The following is a 24309-nucleotide window of genomic DNA, read 5'->3' as shown; positions in this document are numbered from 1 at the left end:
TCTCTTTATTCTGGCAGCCAGGTGTCCCTCCGATAAGATGGTATATGCCTGTAGTTGGCAGAAATTTGTTTTATTGTGTACAGAAAGGTCTATTGATCCTATTTATGCTTCTCTTTCTACTGTCCTTTTGTTCATTCTGACTGTTGACCAGCAGGTCTCTGCCGTGGGATCTCTCAAGGGTTACCTTTCTGCTCTGTCTGCTTTTTGCGGCTGCCAGACCAGCCCTCTCTCTTCAAATCTCCCATTGTACATAGATTTTCGAAAGGGCTGGGTCATCTGTTTCCACCTATGCCCTTTGTTATGCCTTAGTGGGACCTTAATTTGGTCCTCACATATCTGATGTGTGCTCCCTTTGAGCTTCTACACAATATTCCCCTCTGGCTGTTGACCATGAAAACAGCCTTCTTGGTGAACTGTAGGCGTTATTTTGCTCGCCTCCTTATCTTATGTCCTTTCCAGACAAGGTGGTGCTTCGCACCCAGACATCCTATTTGCCAAAGCTTGTGACCCCTTCCCATCTGGGCCAGTCCATCACGTTGCCCACCTACTTTGTTCCCCCGCAAGAGGAGCGTCTCCACCTCCGGGACCCAAAAAGAGCGCTGTCATTCTTCCTTGACAGCACAAAAGAATTCTGAGTGGATGAACAACTCTTTCTGGAGTATGTGGGAGCGAAAAAGGTAAGGACAGTGCAGAAAAGGACCATCTCTCGCTGGGTCATTCTCTGCATCAAGATCTGTTTTACCCTGGCAATGAAGCAGCCCCCTGAGGTATTAAGGGCCCATTCCCCCAGGGGAAAGACTATGACTACGACCTCGGCTCGGGGTGTACCAGTCTAAGACATCTGTCAGGCAGGAACGTGGGCATCTTTGCATACATTTGTACAGCACTATTGCCTGGATGGTCACTTTGTTACTCGATCCTGCAGAACTTTCTGTTTACGGTATTGGTCCGTACCCACGGCCAGGATGGTATGGCTTCAAAGGTAAGGAATCTGCAGCTAGAAGTCACTTATCAGATAAACTAGTTACTTAATTTTGGTAACGCAGTATGTGGTAGAGACTCTATCTAGCTGCAGCATCCTTACAGCCCCACCCATGCCGCCCCGCTTAGTGGACTAATATTGTAGGGCTAAGGTTACTCCCCTTTCCGGGCCCTAGTTTTGCACACGACTACGTCAGTTACTTTATGGCTCTGCGCTTCTGGTGTGGAAAAAACTGAAAGAAAAGTACTGACATCCACCCGCCTGGGGGGTGCCTATATAGACACCAAAACATCCTAACCGAACCTACCAATGCCAACAACGTCACATGAAGCCGAATGAAGCCATCCAATGCAGCAAGCAAGGGGCATTGTTCAGCAAACGTTTCTGGATCCAGCCTGACGCCTGAGAATTCAAAGGTAAGGAATCGGCAGCTAGATAGAGTCTCTACCAGGTAAAACGTTACTAAAGGTTAGTAACTTGTTAATTAATGCCTAAGCTTCTACATGTTAAATAAATACTATTTTTTTATTTTGATGAGACTTTATCATATTTGATGTGATGTGTGTTGTGTGATGTACATAGCAAACATTTTCAGGGCTCAGCTTATGCATGGGTTGTAAAAGTTGAGCCACATCTTTGTCTCGTCTCTAACTGGGCCGTCCCTGTTAATTTGTTGGTTTACCCACCTCTATAGCCGCTATCATTTTACAATGCTATTATCCCTTTTTAGCCCACTGTCCACCTTATCCCTTCTTTCCCTTCACTGTGCCTCACTGCATACCCCAGTTACTTATCATTCCCATGGGAGCATATGTGGACAAACTTGTCCTCTGACTGCAAACCACCTCACTAGCTGCTTCCTAGAACATTTAGACTTGCACGTCTCTGATCTTGTCCTTGCTAAGGTTTTGTCTCTTCACTTAAGGCCTATGTGTATTTCTTTCTACATGTCAGGTCGGCAATACTGCTGCATCTGCAGAAGGCTTCTTTAATACCCGCACATCATCACACTGGACGAAGTGGAGTAAGCACATCATTTGCTGCAGTGAGTGTGACCTCTAGTCTCTTAAGCCCATGCCCCACCAGCACAAATTCCCCTGGGTTACAAGCCCGCACCCGTGGAAAGAATACATACATGATTGAAACATTCATATTGGAGACCTTTTAACTTTAGGGTATTAGTCTTCTCTGTTCTTCTTCCAGGAGACCAATGGAAAGAAAGACAAGAAAGCCAAGGCCACAGAGATCAGATCAAGGTAAACCAAGGGGCCAGAAGTGAATGGACCAGTACCTGGAAGACCACAACCCTAAGGGATATTAGCTATGAGAACCTGGAGACCCTAGATTAGAATGACAAGGGGGGATATACAGGACAATGACGTCTAGGCCCAGTGGGACCAGGATGAGAAGGTTCACAAGGGTCAAACTCTGGGGGATCCCAAACCAGCTTAAAAAAGACTACATGAACCAGGGTGACATGCAACATGGGAACTTGTAGGACCAGTACCAGTGGGATGAGGAAGACCAACCCATGTAGAAGCATTACTAGGAGAACCTTGATGGAGGGGACCAGGGTCAGATTAACAAGAACAAGGTGGAACAGGCAGACCAGGAGGACTTGTAGGATTAGAATGGGGGCAGGAGGACTGGGGGACTGGGAAGATGAGGAACAGGATGGCCAGTACCAAGATAACTTGAGCAAGGAGGACCATGAGCTGATGGTGTAGAATCATGATGACAAAGGGCAGAAGGATCAGGACCAGATCCTAAAAGACTAGGAAGATTAGGAGCATGAGATTATGGATAATAAGATAGGGGGCAAGAATAAACAAGGGGCCAGTACCAAACATACTAGAAGGACCAGAGCCAGAAGGATCAGGACCAGAGCAAGGAGTATTAAAAAGATGAGCTCTAAGAGGACCAGGAACAGGCCTGGGCCATGACCATATGACAAGGGCCTAGAGTACCATGTGAAGCAGAAAGACCAGGACCAGGGGATAGCCGGACCAGAATGAGGAAGATCAGGTGGACCAGTTGCAGCTATAGCCAGGAACACTAAAGGGACTTGACCTGGATGTCCGGGAGCACCGAAACCAAAACCAAAGGCTCAGAAGGACCCAGAGAATCAGCACCTAGCGGGTCCAGATCATTGGGTGCAGTGCCAGAAGAGCAATGAGGACCAGTCCCAGAGTCAGGAGGACAGTAATGATCCAAACCAGAAAGAGCTAAGAGGGTAAAGACCAAAGGATACAAGGGGCCAGGTAGACCAAGGGGACAAGCAGGACCAGGAACTGATATACCAGTAATTAGATGAGCAGGATGAGAAGGCTCAGAAAGAACATGTCACATGGATGAAGGCCAAGAGGACCAGGATAGAAAAGGAAGAGCTAGGAGAAGGGGACTTGAAATGACTAGGATGTCCAGGAATGCCAGAACCAAGAATATTAGTAACACAATAACACAAAAAGGAGGAGCAAAGCCAAATAGATCACCTCTAGTGGGCACATAACCAGGGAGAGAACTTGGACTGTGAGGACCAGAAATAGCAAAACCATTGCTAGGCATCCCAGACTGAGAGTGAGGAAGAATAGGAGAACAGTACCTGAAGAATCATCAGGAGATGGCCAGGCAGCCAGAGCCAATACGACAAGAGCTAATAGGAACAGGACAAAGAAGACCAGTGTACCTCAAACAAGGTAAAATTAAACTTAAGTCACAGCGAACCAGGAGTATCAGGACTGGCATACCAGGATAGCATGACCAGGACGAGGAGGAAAAAGAAGACCAGGACAAGGAAGGCCAAGATGGCAGGAGCTATGAGGACCAAGCTGGGTAGCTAACAACAGGATGTACTGAACAAAGACGATCAGGGTAATGTGGACAATGTTACTCCAAGGTGACAGTGAGCAGAGTATCATAACATGTCGGAGAAGGTCCCAGAGACCTAGTTATGTCAGGAACAGGAGGACTAGGACTATTGAGACTTGGGACCAGGTGGACTAGAAGGATCAGAATAAGACCAGGAACATGCCTAGGAGTACCTGAGAGGTCAGACCCAAGGGGACCAGGACCTGAAATTCCAATTGGAGGGGAAAGATTAGAAACTGGGGTATTAGGTCGAGGCTGGTGAGGAGCAAAGGAACCAGGACTGTCAGAGCTACGAGAGCCAATGGGACCAAACTTGGACCCAAAATGACCAGGCTAAAGCTAGGAGGATCAGGACCTGTGGATGCAGTACTAGGTGGACCACAAGAACCACAAGGACCAGGGCAAGGAGAAACAGGATGACCCAATCAAGGAAGACTAGAAGTGTCAGCCCTAGGAGAACCAGGACAGCAGGGCTAGGTGGATAGGGACCTATCAGACCAGCAGGATCAGAGTGGGGATCAGAAGTACCAGGATCAGTAGCCTTGGAAGGGCAAATACAAGGATGAGCCAGGAGCAGCACCAGGAAGAACAGAGTCAGGCAGACTACAACCAGGAGCACCAGGTTCAGGAAACTAGTACAAGGGTGACCAGAACTTTTTAGCCCAGGATGAGAATCGAGAAGCCCAAAACAGCCAAGAATAGGAGCACTTAGAACATAACTGGGAGTAGGACCAACGTCTATTAGCAAAGAAGGACCTGCAAGACAAAGAAGACCAGGAGGACATCTATGTAAGACTAGGCAATGCCTTCTTTAAATGGTTCTTATTTATGCTTCTTATACACTCAACCCCTGGAAAGTCTCACCTCTTCAGCCCGTGTATAAAACGGGTAAGTATTTGCTGCACAATCAAAGCATGCAGAGTGAATATAAATCTGGGACTGTTACACTATCACCTGTGAGTGATAGGAGATGCTCTCTGATGCTGACACAATAGACTGAGGGTGGAGGGTGGATGGCAGAGGAGTTTAAAGATGGATTGGTGAAAATGAGTATGGTCTCTGATTGATGGCAGAAAGGGTTTGAGACACTTAGATAGCTGAAGTGAGGAAAATGGTGATGGCTAACATAGGGGTCATAGGGCGACGGCAATCAGCAAATAGAAGCTCGGGATCATAGGATAGCTCTGACGGGCAGAAGGTGTAATGGAAGCTCCAGGTAAGTAATTTGAGGTGACCCAAAAAGGGATTCTGTGTGACCCATAGATCTTTGGGCTGCAAACCAGTGGCGGCTAGTGTATTTTGAAAGTGGTGAGACGAAAAAGTGTAAGCTAGTATAGTGAGCGAGCACAGCAAGCGAGCATGAACTGCAAAAGGAGGGTGCAGGTTTTTTTTATCCCTCGCAAGAAAATTTTGCAAAAAATGGATTCAAATGCTGGCTTTTACACCACATACTTACTGTTAATTGTTGCAAAAACTGGATCCAAATATAGCATTTTAAAGCACAAATGTGAAGAAACCATTAAAAACATATTAAAAATGTGCCTAATCCTCTAACTGGTCTGCTTGCAAAATGACCCTCAAGCCAAGCACACAACCAATGGAAACATGCCCTCTAAGTGTTTTCTACCTGTAACACATCTCTGCCTCTTTACTGTATTGGTTGATGAAGTCATCAAGGCTCACACCATTGGTAACACCGTACATTACAAGTACTTTAAAAATTAGATGGCGAAACAGATGCATCAAATTCTGGTTAGGCAAAATGAAAATTATTTTCTATATTGAAAGGTCAATGCCAACATCACTTATGACATTGTAGCCAATTCTCTTGAAAGTGTAGGGTAAGATGAATAATTCACTGGAAAGAATCCTAAAGAAAATGTGTCCCTAAAAGTTAAGCCAATGGAAAAGCCATCCAGGGGTATAAATTATACACTGCCTCCATCCATGCTATAATTTGAAATCACTCAACTTCAGTGGTTCAACACTTTAAATATCAAACACCAATTAAAGCCTTTTAGGACATTACTCACACATTTGCTTGCAACTGAAAAAAGAATCAAGCCATCTGTGTTACGAAAATAACTCCGGCGGTAGATATTACACATTTTCCCTTCTTTTCCTCTTCCATATGATGCTAAAGCCTATCTATGCTCACTTATGTGTTTCTTGAGAATGCATAGTCATCCACATACAGACATGTGCTCGTTGAATAACGTGCCCCGACATAACCCTTTATTAAATACTCCTCAGTCCAGGGAGTTGCGTGCACACAATGTATTGCAGTGGCCGGGTGGCTCACCACATCCCATCCAACCTCGGGATTTGAACAAAAGGAAAAATAAAAATAAAAGAGTTCACCCAATAAACATATTCTCAGTCTTTCCACACATCCCCACCTAGTTCAAGTACCTGCCGTAAGGGAGTTCCCTGGGCATGCTTTCTCTGGGAGATGTCAACGCACAAAGTCTCTCAGCCGAGTGCTTGGAGTTGGGTTGTTGCAGAAATCATAGCGATGGTGTCAGCCACGATCTTCTCCACTCTCGGCACTCGGTGGGTCACTAGTACTGCTGGGAGTAGACTCTCCTTGCCCAGCCCCCGCACTCGGTCCATCTCTGTCCGAAGTCGCCTCCGCTGGGTGGCTACCTTACCCCGACATCTCAGCTGCGTCATCTTCCCAGAGGCTCCTCTCAGGCTAAATGGCGGCCTCACTAGTCCTTGGACATTTCTTAAACCAGGACACGTTGCGAGCTATGGGCTGGTTCCCTTTTTCAGCAACCACGAGAGTTCCTTGGATTCTCACCACTTTCCACAGATCAGGCTCAAACGGTGTCCGAAAGTTGGACCCCGGGTATCTGTCTTTACCCGCCACATAATCTCCCACCTGGATGTCCACAAGACTGGCTCCTCTTTTCTGGCTGGCCCAATCGATGTTCTTTTGTCGGCGGGCTTTTGACTGCTCCACATCCAGAACGGCAGGGGTCCAGGCATCACTACTTGGTATGCCGTCACGCACAGCTCATTTCAGTAAAAGACCGTGTGGCGCATACTTGGTCGTGCAATAAGGCATCTGCCGGTAAGCTCTCAGAAATTGATGTAGGCAATTCTCCAGATTAACTCCCTGAGCTACACCAATTCGCAGTGCTTTGTTCAGTGTCCTCATAAACCGTTCTACATCGCCGTTGGCTTGCGGCCATTGTGGCGTTATCTTCCGATGCTTTACGCCATACTGCTCTAGAAACTCATGAAACTCCTGCCCCCGGAATGGTGGCCGGTTATCCGTCTGGAGTTCCCCGGGCAGTCCTAGCAAGGCAAAGTCTTTTCCAGGGCCGGATGCAGGTGTTCAAAAGCCGTCGAAGACACTAACTCCACCGCGGGGAATTTAGAATGGCTGTCCACCAACACTGCCATTTGTCTGCCATCTGGGAAGCTCCCAAAGTCCAAGCTTACTCGCTCCCACGGCGATATGCAGGGACCATCCGTGATGATAGGTGCTTCTGGGGGGTCGGCCCCTGTTATGATGCACGCCTGGCACTTCCTCACTTTGTCTTCCACTAACCTGTCCATTCCCTGGAACCATACCTTTGTCCTCAGGCGTGCTTTGGTCTTCTCTATTCCCTGGTGCCCTTGGTGGGCCAAGTTGATCGTGCGGTCACGGAGGGCAGCTGGTATGACTATCCTTGACCCTCGCAGGATAATGCCAACCCCCTTGGCACTCAGTTCCCCTCGGCATCTCCACACACTTTCCCAGCACCCCTTTTCTTCGGCAGACCTTCGGAAGTTCCCGCTGAGGAAACACTACCACTAGTGATCACACAACGTGCGGGCAACGGCCTGTAAACATCCAGCTTCTTGTGACACCTTCCTGATATGCTCCAGCCGCAAAGCCTGGGGTCAGGCTTCTTCCAACAACTGTTTCACAAAGCCTTCGGCGCCATCATCTATTTCCGATCCTTGCACTCCGCTAGGAGCCAATGGGTGCCTTGACAAATAGTTGGCGGGGTTTCTCGCTCCTGGACGATACACCACCTCAAACCAGTACTGCTGGATTTGAACAGCCCACCTCTCAATTCGTGGGGGCCCATTCCTCACCGTTCCTGCAAATAGGGGTTCCAGAGGCTTGTGGTCCATCACCACGGTGAAAGAATGTTAACACAAATAGATATGAAAGTGTTGACATGCCCAGCGGATGGCCAGGGCCTCTCTCTCAATCTGCGCATATCGGGTCTCCACCGCTATGAGCGCCTTGCTGGCATAGGCGATGAGAACCCACTCACCCTTAGTCGGACCTCTGTAGGAGTACAGCCCCCAGCCCCACCGGGCTGGCATCCACCATCAGTTCTGTTGCCGCTCCTGGCTGAAAGTACGCCACCGTGGCCCCTTTTAGCAAAGTCCTCTTGATGTCAGCAAATGCTTGAGCCTCCTTGTTCGTCCACTGCCACCCAGTGTCCTTCTTGGTGAGTTGCCTTAGGGATTCTGAGATGGTAGCTAGCCACGGAATAAATCGGCCACAGTAATTCACCATCCCCAAAAAGCTCCTCACCTCAGGTGGTGTTTGAGGAATTGCTGCTGTCCTGATCGCCTCCACCTTGGCTGGATCCACGTGCAGCCCTCGGGCAGAAAAACGATATCCAAAGAGCTCAACCTCAGTGGTGTAGAAATCACATTTCGTTTTATGTAGGGTGAGACCTTGCTCTATCAGTCGCTGAAGAGCCGCCCTCAACCTCACATGTTGTTCTTCCAAAGACTTCGAATAGATGAGAATTTAATTGCTGACATTGATAACTCCCACCAGGCCAGACAGCGTCTCCTGCACAGCCTCTTGGAATACTTCTGCCGCCGAGGACACCCCAAAGCTTAATCGTTTGAAACGTCGTAACCTCACGTGGGTAGAGAACGTGGTTATGTACCTGCTTTCTTCCTTCAGCCTCATTTCATGGTATCCGGAGTTTAAGTCCACTTTTGAAAACCACTGCGCCCCAATCAGGATCGCCACAATCTCATCGATGGTCGGGGTGATATGTCTTTCTCACCAGATGGCCTTGTACGGGAGCCTCATATCTACGCACAGCCTAATGGCTCCAGGCTGCTTCGGCGCAATGACCAGGGGAGACACCCATGGTGTAGGGCCCGACACTTTCTCAATCACCCCCTCTCGTTCCAGCCTGTCCAGCTCTGCTTCCACCAAAGGTGTCAGATGGAAAGGTACCCTTTGGTGACAAAGCGTAACAGGCTTGTCAGACTCATCAATGTGCAGCCAGACTTCAACTCCTTTCAGGCACCCCAGTTCCTGAAACAGCTGAGAGAACTCATGAAGAATCCTGTCCGCCTGTGACTGATGTATGTGTTTTGTAAACATCACCAATCCTAGATCTTCGGCCGTTAGACAGCTGAGCAACGAACCCGCTTGATCCCAGGTGACTTAGAACCTTGTTGCAGTAACTCTGTCTTTGTACTTCACCTCCGCATGAATGACCCCCTGTAGTGGAATCGGAGTAGTACCACCATATGTGAGAATTTTCACCCCTGTCGGCATCAACCGGCGCCTGAGATTGAGTCTCTTGTACTGACCAGCGTCCAGTATGTTGACTGATGCCCCCTTGTCAATTAGGGCTCGTATAGATGACTCCCCTATCCACACTTGACAGGTCGGGTGGGGGCCTTTTGGCAGTGTTCACCCCTCGGATGTGGGAGATTACAAAGACATTCTCCTCCTCATCGTCGGTGTCTGACGATGGTTGCCCTCTATCTTCCGCTTCTTCTTCCGCCTGCACTGTCTTGGTCGCCTTCACGACCTTCTGTACTGGGGGCATGCTTCCACCTTATGGCCCCCCACTCTGGCACACCTTAGCAAAATGTCCGTACTTATTGCTTTTTAGGCGCTGCCTCCCCCGTGCTGGACATACCCTCGCGGCATGTGACCCCATGCAGCGATTCCGGTATTCATGCCTCCGGTGCCGGTCTTCCTGATTGAAACCATTTCCATTTCCTCGGCATTATGATTTCTTGATCGCCTCGAGCCTCTCCTCCTTGATCGGAGTTGGAAACACTGGCTGGCTTCCCCCCGACTTCTTCGCCAGTGCCATCTCCATTTCGTCAGCACGTGCATCTGCCAGCTCATGTGATCTCCCCAGAATTAAGATTTCATCCAACGTGATTCCTGGCTGGCGAAGGATTAACTTGCCCAGCTCTGAGGACTAACAACCCGCAAGCAACTAGGCTCTGGTTTGAAATGCCCAATCAGGCACGGTACAGGTACTGGCCAGCTTCCGCAGCCTCGCGTAGTACATATCAATCGATTCTTTCTTCCGTTGCTTTGCTTGCCGCTGTTGGAAATGTTCATAAACGGGGTTAACTTGCGGGTCAAAGTAGCAATTTAGGGCCTGGATCGCTTTGTCATAATTACTACTGTCCCCAGTGTCTGACAGATCTTGGAATAGATCATACAGGTCATCGCCACCCATCAGCAACAGTAACGACCTCTTGACGGTGTTGTCCATCTCTCGGGTGGCGACAAAGTAATTCTACAGCTGCCCCAACCACTTCTTCCAGCGCGGCGCCGCTGTCGCGGGATCTGCTAGTTGGCTGAACTCTGGAAGGTTCTTCGTGGCCGCGCGACTCGGCCTCCCTCCTGTTGCCCCAGCAGCAGCCGTTCTCTCCGGCGAGTCAAGCATGGCTTCCGCCTCTACCACGCCATGCCTCCGAAACCGCCACTAGGACTCGATCCGCTCCTACTCCCGCTAGGCCAGGCCGTTCCTCTCCTTTCGAGCACTCGCACCCGTTGACCCCCTGCGGGTGCTATGCTGCGTGATCCAGGGTCCCTGTCGGTCTCCAGGCGTCCCCGGCGGTCTCCAGGCGTCCCCGGCTTCTTCCGCTCTCCGTGATCTTCAGCCAGTCGACCTCCGACAAGGCCTGCCCATGCGCAGGCCACGAGGTCGCTCGCGGAGTCGGATCCCACCCTCATTGCGAATGTGGTACCCTGCTAATGGAGGGGTACTTGTAGATAAGCAGGGTAAAGCTGGGGGAGGTAACTCAGGGCACACACCACAGTTTATATTAGAGATACAGCAGGACAGCAGCAGAGGCACACCACTCGTATACTTCGTTCGTGCCGTCAGTCATGTGCACCGACGTCACCCTTTATTAAATACTCCCCGGTCCACGCCCGGCCCAGGTAGTTACGTGTACACATTGTATTGCAGTGGCCGGGTGGTTCACCACACTGGGCTCCAGGACTGCAGTGCATAGTTGCAGACACATTGGCAGTTGCAATGATAGCATGCAGGCACAAGCCAAACTGGAAAATACTGGATTTGGTCTTTGACTCCTTCCCAGGACGCCAGCAAACCAATCACTTGTAAAAAAAAACAACTGTTGCTGGGTCTCGTGGAAGAGGCAAAGGTGCCACACCCCAAATTCTACATCTTTAAGCCGGACTGCCCCGCCCTTGGAATTAATGGAGGGCCCGTCCATTGGAATTAATGGAGGGCCCCACCCATTGGAATTAATGGAGGGCCTCCCATTCCTCCAGGGGCCAAGGCAATAACACCCAAAATCAACATTCTATTCTGGCAGTGAGAGACAGATCCTGCCTTTCTGGCTCCAAGTCGAAGGAATCTTCGCCCATCTAAAAGCATGCACAGAGCAAGGGCCATCCTCCCCCACCCCCTTTAAGAAAAACCCAGTTTTGCACATGTTTGTTTACCAAACACGAGCAGGCAGCACAATTTATTGCTAGCTGCTCAGTGTTCCAACAGGCATTTTTTAAAATCCCACAGGGTAGCATGGCGACGCCCATTTCATCTCGCCCATGTACACCAGCCTCCACTGCTGCAAACCATGTGCATGTATGTCTGAAGGGTATGTAGCAACTGTATAGTAGTAAGACTAATCATGTAATGAAAATCTTAAGTGCATGGACCAGTAGGATGCATTTCGCATGACAAGATGGAGAGTAAAGACAGCTTCACTACACAGCCGGCATATATTGCCTGCATTAGGGTGGAGCCCCAGACCTGAGGGGATGTAGCATAGAGAAAAGAATACCCAAGAATGGAGGCAACAATGTGTCTCTGTTTTTTCAGTGTCTTATTTCTTACAAAATTTGTCTTTAGCCACACTTCAGTCAAGACTTTAGTCAAAGAATAAATATCTATGTGGGTTTCTTTTCTGCAGTGTCTTTATTTCCTGTATGTCTTTCTCTGAAAAATCTATTCATACTCCAATGACATTCAGTTCAATTAAATATAGTCCCATTCCTTCATTTCTGGCTCCTTGACGAATACTTCCACTGATGGCCCGACAGAGTAGGGGCTGTTAAAGGAAGGACTTTATACAGTCTACTCTATTTAGAGTAAAATCTGGCTGTAAGGGGCAGGCAACACAATAATGACCCTATTTTCCTTGGAGAAAATACTACCATATGGGAGCATTACCATTTATGTTTTTCAAAAACAAACTCTGACTTTGTGAGACTGCTTTTGAAAAACTAAAATATTTTAAAAAGTTTGCTAGCTGGCCATCATGGGTGACGTTGCTATCCTTCAAACAATGCATGCATAGACAGGTATCACCATGACGGAGAGCTCCCTCAGATATGCTGCCACCCTGATGGAGTTAACTCCAACCTCTAAACTCTAAATCAGGCCAAAAGTTTTTTTTTTTCCTTCTGTCATGAAAGTGGAATGAAGGCTCTCAATTTTGCTGTGTTGGTTTCTTTATAAGGTACGCTATGCAATTGTTGCTGTTGATAATATCCCCCTAAATAAGAGATGGCTCGATATCACTGGGATACAAGATTTCCTGTTCTGGTGTTTGCTTTTACAAATAAGTGCTTTTAGTTGTTTTAGTAGGATTTGTTTAATTAACCCTTGCATGTGTGGCGAATTTTAGCGCTGTGCTGGCGATTTACATAGTGGGCGGGATTCAGACGGCCCCCGGCCGTCGTCAGCATGCGCCCACCGTGACGCATGACGGCCTGGGGCTGTCATGAGAATGCATGGGGTTAAACGTAACCACAATTGACATCAAATAATCTCAGAATGCACTGATTAGGTGCAGAAAAAGAGGTGTTAACATAGAGCCTTTAGGTAATCCCACATATACTGCTGATACATTCCCATGACTTTGTGAGCACATAGCTTCAGAACGGGAAACAGCTTAAACTAATCTTGCAAAGGTTCTAATCATCTTTATCATTAGTCACCTTTCCAGGCAAACATAAGGGAGTAGGAGCATTTTTGGAGCACAAGACAGCTCCATAAGGGCATCCCAGGTTGGTGTGTCTTGGCCATTGGTGTAATGGAGTAGCATTTTGTTACATGTCTGTTCAAATAATTTGGAAACATTGAAATATTTCTGAACTTTAGACCTATAAGGAAGTGCCTGCATCTAAGCCAGATGAAACACTAAGGGCTTCATGTCACAAAATCACAGGGTTTGTGATCACAAAAGTGCTCATTGTTATGTATAAAACTTTTATGAGTTGAAAAATAATTTCGACTGGTAAAAGGACTTTTGCAATTGCTTTTGAATTGCTAATAGGAGGGTTCATGAAAGGGGTTTCCGTCCTCCCCTTTCTAATTCGGAAAGGAATTCATTGATAGTTTAACTGAAATTGCTGTCGCAAACCATTGATGAGCTAATGATCCCCAAGTTGGGGTAATAGCTAATTTGCAAATAGGAAGGGGTCACCTTATGATTCCTTTCCCTTTAGAATCATGTTGGCAGCATCAGGGGTAGAAGTTTTCCAAAGCTACAACCTTTTTATTTTAAACCAGCACTGGTTCCTTTAAGAAAGATCAACTGTTTTTTTTGTTAAAGAAAATATATTTTCCATTTTGGAATGCAGTCATAGAGATGATGGTGTGCTGTCTCTTGCGTGCCACCATCTCTGTGATTACAGCCAATGACAGAGGGTTGCAAATTGGCACCTGCCTAATGAATATTAATAAGGCTGATTGTTCTGCAAACCCCTGTGATTCAATATTTTGTGAACCGAACAAACAGTATATATACTAGTTTGCAAAATACTATTCCATTCACAAAACATATGTGCATAAATTGCGTCCACTTTCTGCAAATGAAATAATGCAGTAGGACCTTAATTTTTATATGGAGATGAATGCCAACTGTTTTCAGTCCTTGTTTGCAGTTATACCTGGTGTAAGTACCTGTTCAAATTTGAATAAGGCATAATGAAACTAAATCTAAGCTATTTAGACAGCAGCAGGGTAAACAATTTATATTTTTTTAATTACATTTCTTTATTGGGTTTTGAGAATAAACGACAAGCATAAAGAGATACACTTTACCACTTAGTGTCTTTGACATATCAGATTGACCAGTCTGACAGCTTGAAAGTATTATGAGCACCATAGCTAAAACGTTAACAATCCCAATGTTACAGACCCCCTTTGTTTTGTCCCCTGGCAAAAGTGAGATAGTACATATTACAAGTCACGCCTCATTTGTTAGTTCCATCACCTCAAAGCCGAGGCTTGGAGTCTGCGTTGTCAGAAGCAGCCTGCTCTAGAAGATATGTCTGGAGAGGAGACCATAAGTCACTTGGGGGCGGAGGAAGGCGGCAGTAGTTCGGCATAGATATTTAATTGGTCTTGGCAATATATAAGGTATTGTAGCCAGTCTTTGAACTTGGGAGCTCTCCCTCTACCCCATCTACAAGCAATGCGCCTCTTAGCAATGAGGAGCGCCACATGGATGTATTTCCGCACTGAGGCGGCCAGCACCTTAGTGTATCCTTGAAGTGTAGTCAGGGGGTCTTCGGGAACATGTAGTCCAGTCATTCGATCGAGCGCCACGAACACCTCCAACCAGTAGCGTCTGATGGGAGGGCAGTCCCAAGCCAAGTGATGAAAGTCTGCACCCTCATCCCCGCAGCGGTCAGATCGGTCAGTGTCAAGGAGGCGCTTCAATCGTGCAGGCGTGTAATATAGGCGGTGAATGTATTTGTAGTGAATGACGCATAATCTGCTACTTGCAGAAATATTGCCAGTCTGACGGCAGTAGTAGGACCACTGGTCATCGGTAAGGGGGGAGCTGTCACGCCTGCCAACTCGCCAGCCGAATCGCGCCATCCGACGAAGATGGCCGCCCCATTCCGCGCATGTGCACGGGAGTCAGGCAGAATCTTAAGCCTGACTTCCCCTTTGGTTGATGCTTCGTGCTCTAGTTGTTTCGGGAACTCCGGCGTTGCGTCACTTCCGCTTTGCCGCCTGTCACTGTTCCTCGTTGAATCCTGCATGTCGGACTCGATAGCCCGTATCTCCTGATCCTGGAATTATCTGTTGCCGTGCTTTCAGTTGGGGGGCCGTTTCGCTACTTCCTTTTAGTGATATCCCTCCTTTTCTGCCTCCGTTGGATTACTGGAGACGGACCCGGAATTCCCTGTTCCCTTGCCTGCCCCTTGCTGACTTACCTCTCCCTGTTCCTCTGGAGCCTTCACCTGCGTCTAGCGGTTCCGCCCACCGGCCGGACTGGAGTTCCGTCGGTTGGCCGGACTAACTGAGAGCAGGCGGGGGATTATTCAGGAGAGAAAGGGTGAATTGGGGGAGTTCGCTTGAGGATTACCATCATTATTGTATTCTTCCCCTGTTACGTTTTATTTTGAACTCCTGGGCATTCCAAAAGAGTGGCAGTCATCACAGTATACAGAAGACAACGACTAGGTAAAAGCGCTTATGCGCTGCTATTCCATTATCTTTGTTTTGATTGTTTCAACTATCTATTTATGCTAGTATACTGTCGTTGTAGTTGTCTTTATCCTGAGATCCAAGAACTAGTCAAGATCTTCTATACAGCAGTAGCCTTGCATTACAAAATAAGAGACAAGTCATATCTAGAGATCTTTCATCACATATTGCAAGATAGAGAGTTAATAGTCTTTGTTTCATCCAGGTAATGAACACTTTTTTCAATACCATTGAGAGAGGGACATCTCACACTGAAGTTCAAGTGGGACATATAACACTGAAGTTCGAGTGAAACATTGCATATCATATAGTATTGAGGTGAATATTCAAACCACATTTATTATGCCTCATTGTTTATTCCTCTTTATTTAACCTGCACCCATTATTTTTAGCTGCTGCTTCCACTTGGAGACTACCAGTCCGTGGAGTCTTGTTTTTTCCCTTGCCTTTCCTTGTTTTGTTCCCTCCTTTCCCTTCATATCACCGTTGTGTTCTAGTGTTTGATAGACACAGCTGGTGTAGAAGGGAGGGGTTTGGGTTTGTCTTCAGTTCCTGGCACTTCTGCGGAAACGGCTTGTGGATCCTTACAGGAGCCGAGTTCTTCTTCCCATTGGGACCTAGCCAGGGGGGACCGTGCGGACTGTCTTATTGAGTAGTGCGTTACAGCAGTGAAACAATGTGTGTGCTGTAGGAGGGCATGTAGTGGTGCCATAGTGGGGGGTACTTGTGGGAAGCACGGGGTGAGGGCCTTAATATCTAGTCACAGCCTAATGTAGAAAAATCGCTCCAGGGGGCTGGGTAGGGTAGCACCAAATAATTTATTACTGGTGCAGAATGTTCCATTGACATAGAGTTTGCCCCAGGTCTAGATGGAGCTTTTGCAAAGGAGTTGGCGGCAGTCTCCTTTTTGTGTGACAGGGAGGTCCAGCCTACCTTAGATGGGTAGCAGAGGTGAGTATATGATAGTTGCATGGAGGCGGCAGGCCAGATCTCCCCAAGTGCTGGTGGTGCAGTGTACCGTGGTGGAGGCTAGGCATATCTGGAAGGCGGGCACGCATAGGTAGGCAGAGCAGGGGGTCGGTGTCATATAACCGTCTTTGACCGCCAAATGAGGCATGTAAGGAGGGGGGTTTATCCAGTATGCTGCAAAGTGGGCCTGAGCACAGCTGAAGTATAGCTCCAGGTCTGGTATTTCGAATCCCCTGGCACTGAAGGGCCTAGTGAGAATTTCCCAGCTCAGTCTAGCTTGTTTCCCTCCCCAGGTGAGACGGATGAGTTGGATTTTTAGGGCTTAAAAGAAGTGTATGCTAGGGGCGTAAGGGATGTTAATGAAATGATAAAGCAACTTGGGGAAAGATCACCATTTTAATAAGGGAGGCTCTCCCGGCCAGGGAGATTGGCATAACAATCCACCTGGTGATTTTGTCCGTAAGGAGGTCCAGTGCTTGCCCATAATTAGCTGCCATTAAGTCATTCCGATTACGAGTAATGACTATTCTGAGATATGTGATGGTATCTTCACACAAGGTGAGGGGGTAGTCTGGTGTGAACAGCGTAGTGGCATCAGTGAGGGGGAAAAGCTGAGACTTGCCCCAGTTTATGTTGACCCCAGAGAGATGACCAAAGAGAATGAGTAGTCTGAGAATGGGGATGAGACTGTCTTCCCGATTGCGGAGGTAAAGCCTGAGGTCGTCCGCATATAAGGAGATTAGTATTTGCCTCTCAGGATATATGAGGGCGTGGTACCGGAAGTGCTGACATACTTTGGTGGCAAGGGGCTCAATAGCCAGGACAAAGAGAAGGGGTGAAAGGGTACATCCCTGTCTAGTGTCTCTGGCTATTGTGAAGGGGGAGGATCTAGCGCCATTAACTACAACGCTAGCCCGCAGTCCTGTATATAGCAGATTGAAGAAGGGAGCGGGGAATCCCATGCGCAGTAGTATAAACGTGCCAGTTTCGCAAGCCTCCTCAAAGACACGCCCCAGTATAGGGATAAGTAAATCTATAATTGAGGAGCCTTGTGATGATGGGGCGAGGAGGGTCGCCTGGCACAGGGTGCGGTGCCAGCGAGCGATGTGCACGTTCGACGATGAAGACCTGCGAAAATGCTTCCCTCCCACAGGCCATGGTGAGCATGCACTCCACATACTCCTCCATTTTTCCTGTGGCGGCGGATTCCGGCACTCCGAGGATTTGCAGGCTATTTCATCTCGAGCGGGATTCTAGGTCCTCATTTTTGGTGGCTGTGACCTTCAGGACCCTCTCCGTGTCTAGACTTTTGTCCACAGTCGTAGTGGATATATCCTCCAGATCGGAAATGAGGCGCTACGTTTCCTTGATGCATTCATCATGTTGCTCGCTTTTGTGCACCAGAGTGTATATACGAGAGTTTTTGTGTCCATCTTGGCTTCTATGGAGGACAGACTGGATTGAATGACAAGGAGAAGGGCCTTCAGATCGTCCGTGGATGTGGGTTGATCCGGAGCAGGGCCGCAGGCCTGCTCTCTCTCTGTCTGCCTGCATTCTGGCAGACTTGCGGGCCTCGAAGTTAAGCTTGGGCTGCTTTCCGTCAGTGCGGCCATGGCGATGCCAGCGGTGTGGTGGGAAGCGGGTGGCAGGTGCACCACTGGGGCAAGAGCACGAGGCAGCAATAGGGCAGGTGTGGGTTGACCCAGATGGGTGTGTTCCGGGGAAGGTTGACAATCTTTCACAGCCCATCCAATGGGCCCAGCAGGGTGCCCGCTCAGGGGGTGAAACAGTGAGAACTTCAGGCAGTAGGAGGCTGGGCGACGTTGGCCTTAGTTAGAATGGGACTGAGATGGTGGTGGGCCCCTCTATCCTCAGCGGCTAGAACGGGTCATCCCGTGGTGAAGAGGCGGGAGAAGAGGCCGGGATCCGGTACAATTCAGGTGGGGGCGCAAATGGCCACGGTGAGGAGGTCACCTACAGTGGAAGCTTCGCTGGGGGCCCAGACTGGCAATGGCGATGGGAAGCCAGGAGTGGGGTGCTGCTGATTTGTCAATCAGGCATGCCGGCAATGGGGGATCAACTAGCTGCAGGAGAGTGGGGACTCGAGAAGCGGGGAGCCTGTGGCGATGGTGAGGAATAAAGGCCCCAGTTGTGGCTGTTCTGTGCAGGGAGAGGCCAGGCGGCAAAGTCTATTAGGCGACATGGGCCGGAGGAGGTATGCACCCATGCTGGGGTCAGGCACAATGGATACGGCCGCCTCCCCCTTTAGTGCCAGGGTGAAAGCCAGGTAGCAGCAGAGCAGGGTGAGCACCACAGGCGAGCCCGAGGAGCGAGGCCGCAGCAGTGCAAAGTACCTGGGAGTCCAGGGGGCCGCAAAGGAGGACGGGTAGGCCCGCAGTGTAGGCCGGGTGGGCAGCGTTGGCGATGAAGGAGCAGGCCGTGGCAGCACCGGCGCGTGCTCACTGCTGCAGGCAGAGGGACTTACCGACTGAACAGGCGTGTGATTTTGCAGCCGTCGGTGCAGTCAGAGCCCGCTGCCGAGACTCTTCGTGGATGGAAAGCCACCCATCCGACGTGCTGCTGGCCGTTGAAGAGTTGAGCAGACAGGGCTGCATCACCGGGCTTCGCAGACATCAGACCCCAGCAGGCGCAGTCCGGGTATCACAAAGACCTCCGCAGCTCGCGATGGCAATCCCAGGTCTGCCAGGCCGTGGGCGGGTCGAGGGAGAGTGCAAGCCCCGGGTGCTGCCACAAGGCCAGGCAGCAACGGGATCCGCATGGGGCCACAGGGGGACCCACGGGACAGTCAGCAGTCGGTCCGAATCCGGAGCGCTAGGTGGGCCTCGCAGCAGGTCTCTGGTGCAGCGGCAGCCAGTGAAGACCACCACCATCTTAGGCTTCGCAGGCAGGGCTACGCCGGAGTGCTCACTGGAGGACTCAGGGTAGCCTCCGCAGGGATGTCTTTGCTCTGGAGGATAGCTGAGGGACTCCAATGCCCTCGCAGAGCGGTGTTCGGGGATGAGGGACAGGCAATGAGAAGGATTTTTGGTGGGTTGTGCCCGAGCCGCTCGAGTCTCACGGACGTGCAGCCATCTTGCTTGGTGCCCTCTAGCGCCCCCTGGGTAAACAATATGTTCATTTGCTATTTGTATGGCTACTGGCCAAGTTGTGCCACTGTCACCAGAAAAATAATGAAGTTTCTTTTCAAGTTATTTGCAAGGCCCCCAACAATACAGTACATCATTTCTGCTGTTCAGACAGCTGACTGTTAATATAGACATTTCTTTGCTACTTGCCAAATAATTTAAAATGTCTGCTAATTCACCAGCAGCCATATAAATAATTAAGTGTATCTGCAAGGTTAGTGGCCTAGTTGTACATGTCAGCTGTTTTTTTATTTGCATGGTAATCAGTGAATTTTATTTGTTTGTTATTTGACTTCTTGCCAAATTGTGCAAAACCTCTACTATTTAGCCAGCGGCCTGGTAAATAGTGACGTTTTTCTGCTATTTGCACAGCCGACAGACAAACACTACAGAATATCTACTAATTAGCAGGCAGACGAGTAAACAGTCTTTTTTTTGTTATTTGCATTTCCACCGGCCACACAGTGCAGAATCTCAAGTAATTAGCCAGTGGTCACGTAAATAGTGACATGTTTCTACTATCTGCAGCTGGGAAAATAGTGTCGTTTTTTGCTATCTGCAGGGACGCCATCTAAGCATTGCAAAATCTTTACCATTTATCCAGCAGCCTGGTAAATAGTAAAGTTTATCTGCTATTTTCAAAGTCCCCAGCCATATTGTAAATAACTTCTACTATTTATCCACCAGCCGAGTAAATAGCATAGAAAATTCACAATGTTCCCGACGGCCGGGTAAAAAGCCGCTGCTTTAGTATATATTGGTGTTCCCCACACCATCTTGTACTATTGTATTATCAAGTTTGAAAAACATGCTTGCTCTTTGTTTTATTAACTGTGCATTCAACTTGCAGTTTGTTTGACTATCTTCTTATTCATCATAATTTCCTTTTGATGTTTCAGAACTGCCAAGAGGCTTTAAAGAGAACCAGAGAAAAGACTGCAATGCTTGAAAGAGTGAGGGATCAAATGTTTTGTGAAATTTCGGATAGTAGAAATCAAGTACTCAACCACCAAGACGAGAATGGTTCCCTTTTGGTAGCGTGTGCCCTCATGGCAGGGGCTTTATATCCTCTCTATAGCCGGGCATGTGCCTTGTCTGTGCAAAGAGACCTTCTCCAGGAACAGACCAAGTTGCATGAAGCTGTGAAAAAGAAAATTAGGGCACTAACACTTGCCTTCGCTGCGGCAGAACAAAAGTATAAGCATGGCTGCCTGTTACCCAAAAAAATTCCCAAAAGCTTGATCCACGTTTTTAGGAAGGGTGTCATTGTAGTTTTAGCCGCAAATAGACTTCAACGCTTGGGCCAGTCAAGCAACTCTCTCTTCAACTGGATCGAAGGCTGCAAGGAAGGCACAGGCATCATTGTCTATGCAGGGGCCTCCAGGGGCACATCAGGTAGGAGAATAAGCAACTCGTTTTTTATCATTCTGCAAACGTGATGTTATTTCAAACTCATGGATTCCAACACAAATCTAATTTTAATACCTTAAGGATTATGTTTCATACCAAAATATATTTAGCATCAATGAAATATGTGTACTACAAACACAAGAATATTACTGTATGTGCGTAACTAAGGAAGTCCCTGATTGTTTTGAATGCATGAAGACTAATAAAAATGCTTAGTTGGATTTCTACAGGTGTCTTTTAGAGTTTTGCTGCAACATGTTGTATGAAGAACAATTGATGGACATAATTCAGAACAATGTCATACATTCACCCCAGTACAGAGATCTGGGCCTAAATCCAATCGTTTGTTTTGCTCACCATGCCATTCCAGTTTGGACCCAGCCATTTGCAAATCAGTCTTGACCCTGCGCCCAATGGGAACAGTCCATCACGAACTGCCAGGCCAGGTCCTTCCTCCCTGGACTGGAAACAAGCATCCTAGGACCGGTATCGGGCTTTCAGCCCTCATCAGCCAGGATAGCTTGACTCCAGTGGCATGAAGAGCACAGGTCTCACTTCTGAGCATACCCGTCCCACTCGGGGTGACAAATGTAAAAAGAACTATTGATGGACAGAATGCAGAACAATGTCATACATTCACCCCAGCACAGAGATCTGGGCCTAAATCCATCGTTTTTTTGCTCACCATGCCATTCCAGTTTGGACCCAGCCATATACAAATCAGTCTTGACCCTGCACCCAATGGGAACAGTCCAGCCCGAACTGCCGGGCCAGGTCCTCCCTGGACTGGAAACAAGCATCCTGGGACCGATTTCGGGCTTTCAGCCCTGCATCAGCCAGGATAGCTTGACTCCAGTGGCATGGAGAGCACAGGGTCAAGACTGATTTGCATATGGCCAGGTCTAAACTGGGGTGGCATGGTGAGCAAAAGAATGATGGATTCAACTCAGGTCTCTTGACTGGGTGTGAATGTTTTGATTTGTTCTGCATTCCGTCCATCAATTGTGTGTCTTTTGCAACAAGTTGTATGACATAATTTATGACATCACTGTTAGCATCTTAAATTAAATCAGTTTTGACATCACTGATGACATCATCCAAGGTTCTTTTGTACACATTGCTCTTTAAATGGGTATACCATTTGATGCTATACCATACACTTCACGGGTAGCTGAGTTCATGTTGATATGAATCATAGATAAAACGGTAGTTTATTCTGCACATGGTGTTCAATCTGTACACAAGGGAAAACCATATTCATCCAGGTACTCAAGTCCTGTTACTTAACTAGTGCCATACTATGGACACTCTTTACCTGTATTAAACCCTGACAGTCACAGAACCTACATTGAGAAATTAAGTGGATAGGAGTAGAACAGTGAGTATTGTTAACAGTGTTTAACCATCGGAGAAAGTTTACACACAGTTCACGCTGTTTTCAGACAGTGAGGCTCTCATGAGAAATGCACCACAGAGTATAAAAAAGTATCTACTAAACACAGTGTACACTTGATGCAAAACTTGCCCAAAGAACGACTAGTCACTTAAAATAACCAAGGTCTAAAGGTAGTACATCTTATGAAGCAAATCAAGCAAATGTACAAAGGCTAGTACCTGCTGCACACAGTCTTCTAGGTTAAGTAAAAATTATCATGAGGAGATGATTTTAATAACTCAAGGTTTCTTACAATACTTAGTATGTAGTACGTAGCATTTTTGCTCTGCTGGAAACCTTTTTTGTAGTACCCAACAATGTGTGTGTAATATAATGAACACAAGTCAACTGTCACAATCACACAAAGATTTTTGTTCAATACCTTCACACACCTAGGATGAATTTGGAGCACATGCATTTTGTAAACACTTATACTGATTACCTGGACACAGGCTGTACAAAATGAGGTAGAAAAGTTATATGATAGTTACCCACCACTATCTAACAATAAAACAATTGAACACACTCCTCAATGATGTAATTCGAGATGTCATCAGTGACGTCATAAATGATGTCATAGAACATGTCATGAGTGATGTATGTGAGGGCAGAAGTAGTGCACGGTTGGATGCAAGTTCTAGTTAGTTCTGCCAACTATAACTTGGGAATTTCTGTTGTTGATTTTAGTTCAAAACTTTATTGTTGTCACTGACAGATTTACCTAACTATAAAGTTGATTTAACCTTTGGTTTTGCCAATAAATTTCTAAGGATTAAAAAATATAAACAGATCTTTTTATCACTCGTAACTCTAACTTTACTTTAGCCTTTAGTTTTTTCAGTAAATATATAATTTATTTCAAATTCATGGTGAATTATTGTGAATGTTGTAAGCTGATTAATTTTCATCAGTGTAAATATTGAAATATTTATGTTTATGCATCCATGTGGGTCTAATTTTGAAAGAAAAAGGAGTATGTCTTCACTGTTTTTGTTTCACTAGTACATAGTTTTGTGAGGTGACGGGGCACATTGTCTGAAAAAGGTATTTTTGCGATATCACTTTATGTTGTCCAGATTAACGAACATGAATTTATATATTTTTCAAGATAAATAAAATAAATTGTAACTCTTCATCTGCACCCTCGGAGTGCTGTTTGTTCATTCTAGAAACTGGTAAATGTTATATGAATATGGGTGCTGCACCAGAAAACAGGCACAAACGTTTTGGATGGTTTTGATCGGCGTATATGCAGCATAGTTAATTGTGATATATATATGTATTTCACCTTCCACGCGATTCCCACACAACATGCTTACAGCCTATTCAGGGTGGAATCAAGCCCACATTATTTATTAACACCAAGAAAATTATGCTGCACTCCAGGAGTTGAATATTCAAATTCTTTCATCACACCACCAACACCAACGCGTTTTGACTATGAAGCCTTGATCATGCACACTCACATATATACTGCATCTTGTCTGTAAGTAGTCATAGATAGCACCATGTTTCCATAGGAAAAACATTTTTTGGCTTGCCTATATCTTTGGCGCTGTTTGAGAAATCTTCACAAATGTTTCCCAACAAAAGTGGGCCAAAGATTTTATACATGCAATGAAAGTTTCAAGGTTGATCCGTCAAGCAGGGGCCGAAAAAAAGGGGAGGTGCATTTCTCATGTTAATTCCCATAGGGATTCTGAACACGACAACAGCCCGAACTGCTGGATAGAAATACACAAAATTTGGCAGAAAGCTAGCTCTTAGTCTGGAAATAGTGTTTTTTTT

General features: G+C 47.2%; 1 protein-coding gene across 2 annotated transcripts in view; it reads left to right on the top strand.

Moving 5' to 3' along the window:
* Positions 1–24309, top strand: part of CCDC171 (coiled-coil domain containing 171) — a 2807212-nt gene that overhangs the window by 1625179 nt on the left and 1157724 nt on the right. For both annotated transcript variants that reach the window (XM_078675985.1, XM_078675986.1), the window contains one exon: positions 20576–21071. In XM_078675985.1, the coding sequence (XP_078532111.1) occupies positions 20576–21071 (496 nt within the window). The remainder of the gene's footprint in view (positions 1–20575; positions 21072–24309) is intronic.

Source organism: Lissotriton helveticus, chromosome 2_1 (assembly GCF_964261635.1).
Source record: "Lissotriton helveticus chromosome 2_1, aLisHel1.1, whole genome shotgun sequence".
In the NCBI taxonomy this organism is placed as follows: domain Eukaryota; kingdom Metazoa; phylum Chordata; class Amphibia; order Caudata; family Salamandridae; genus Lissotriton; species Lissotriton helveticus.
This window is presented reverse-complemented; position numbering and strand designations above follow the sequence as displayed.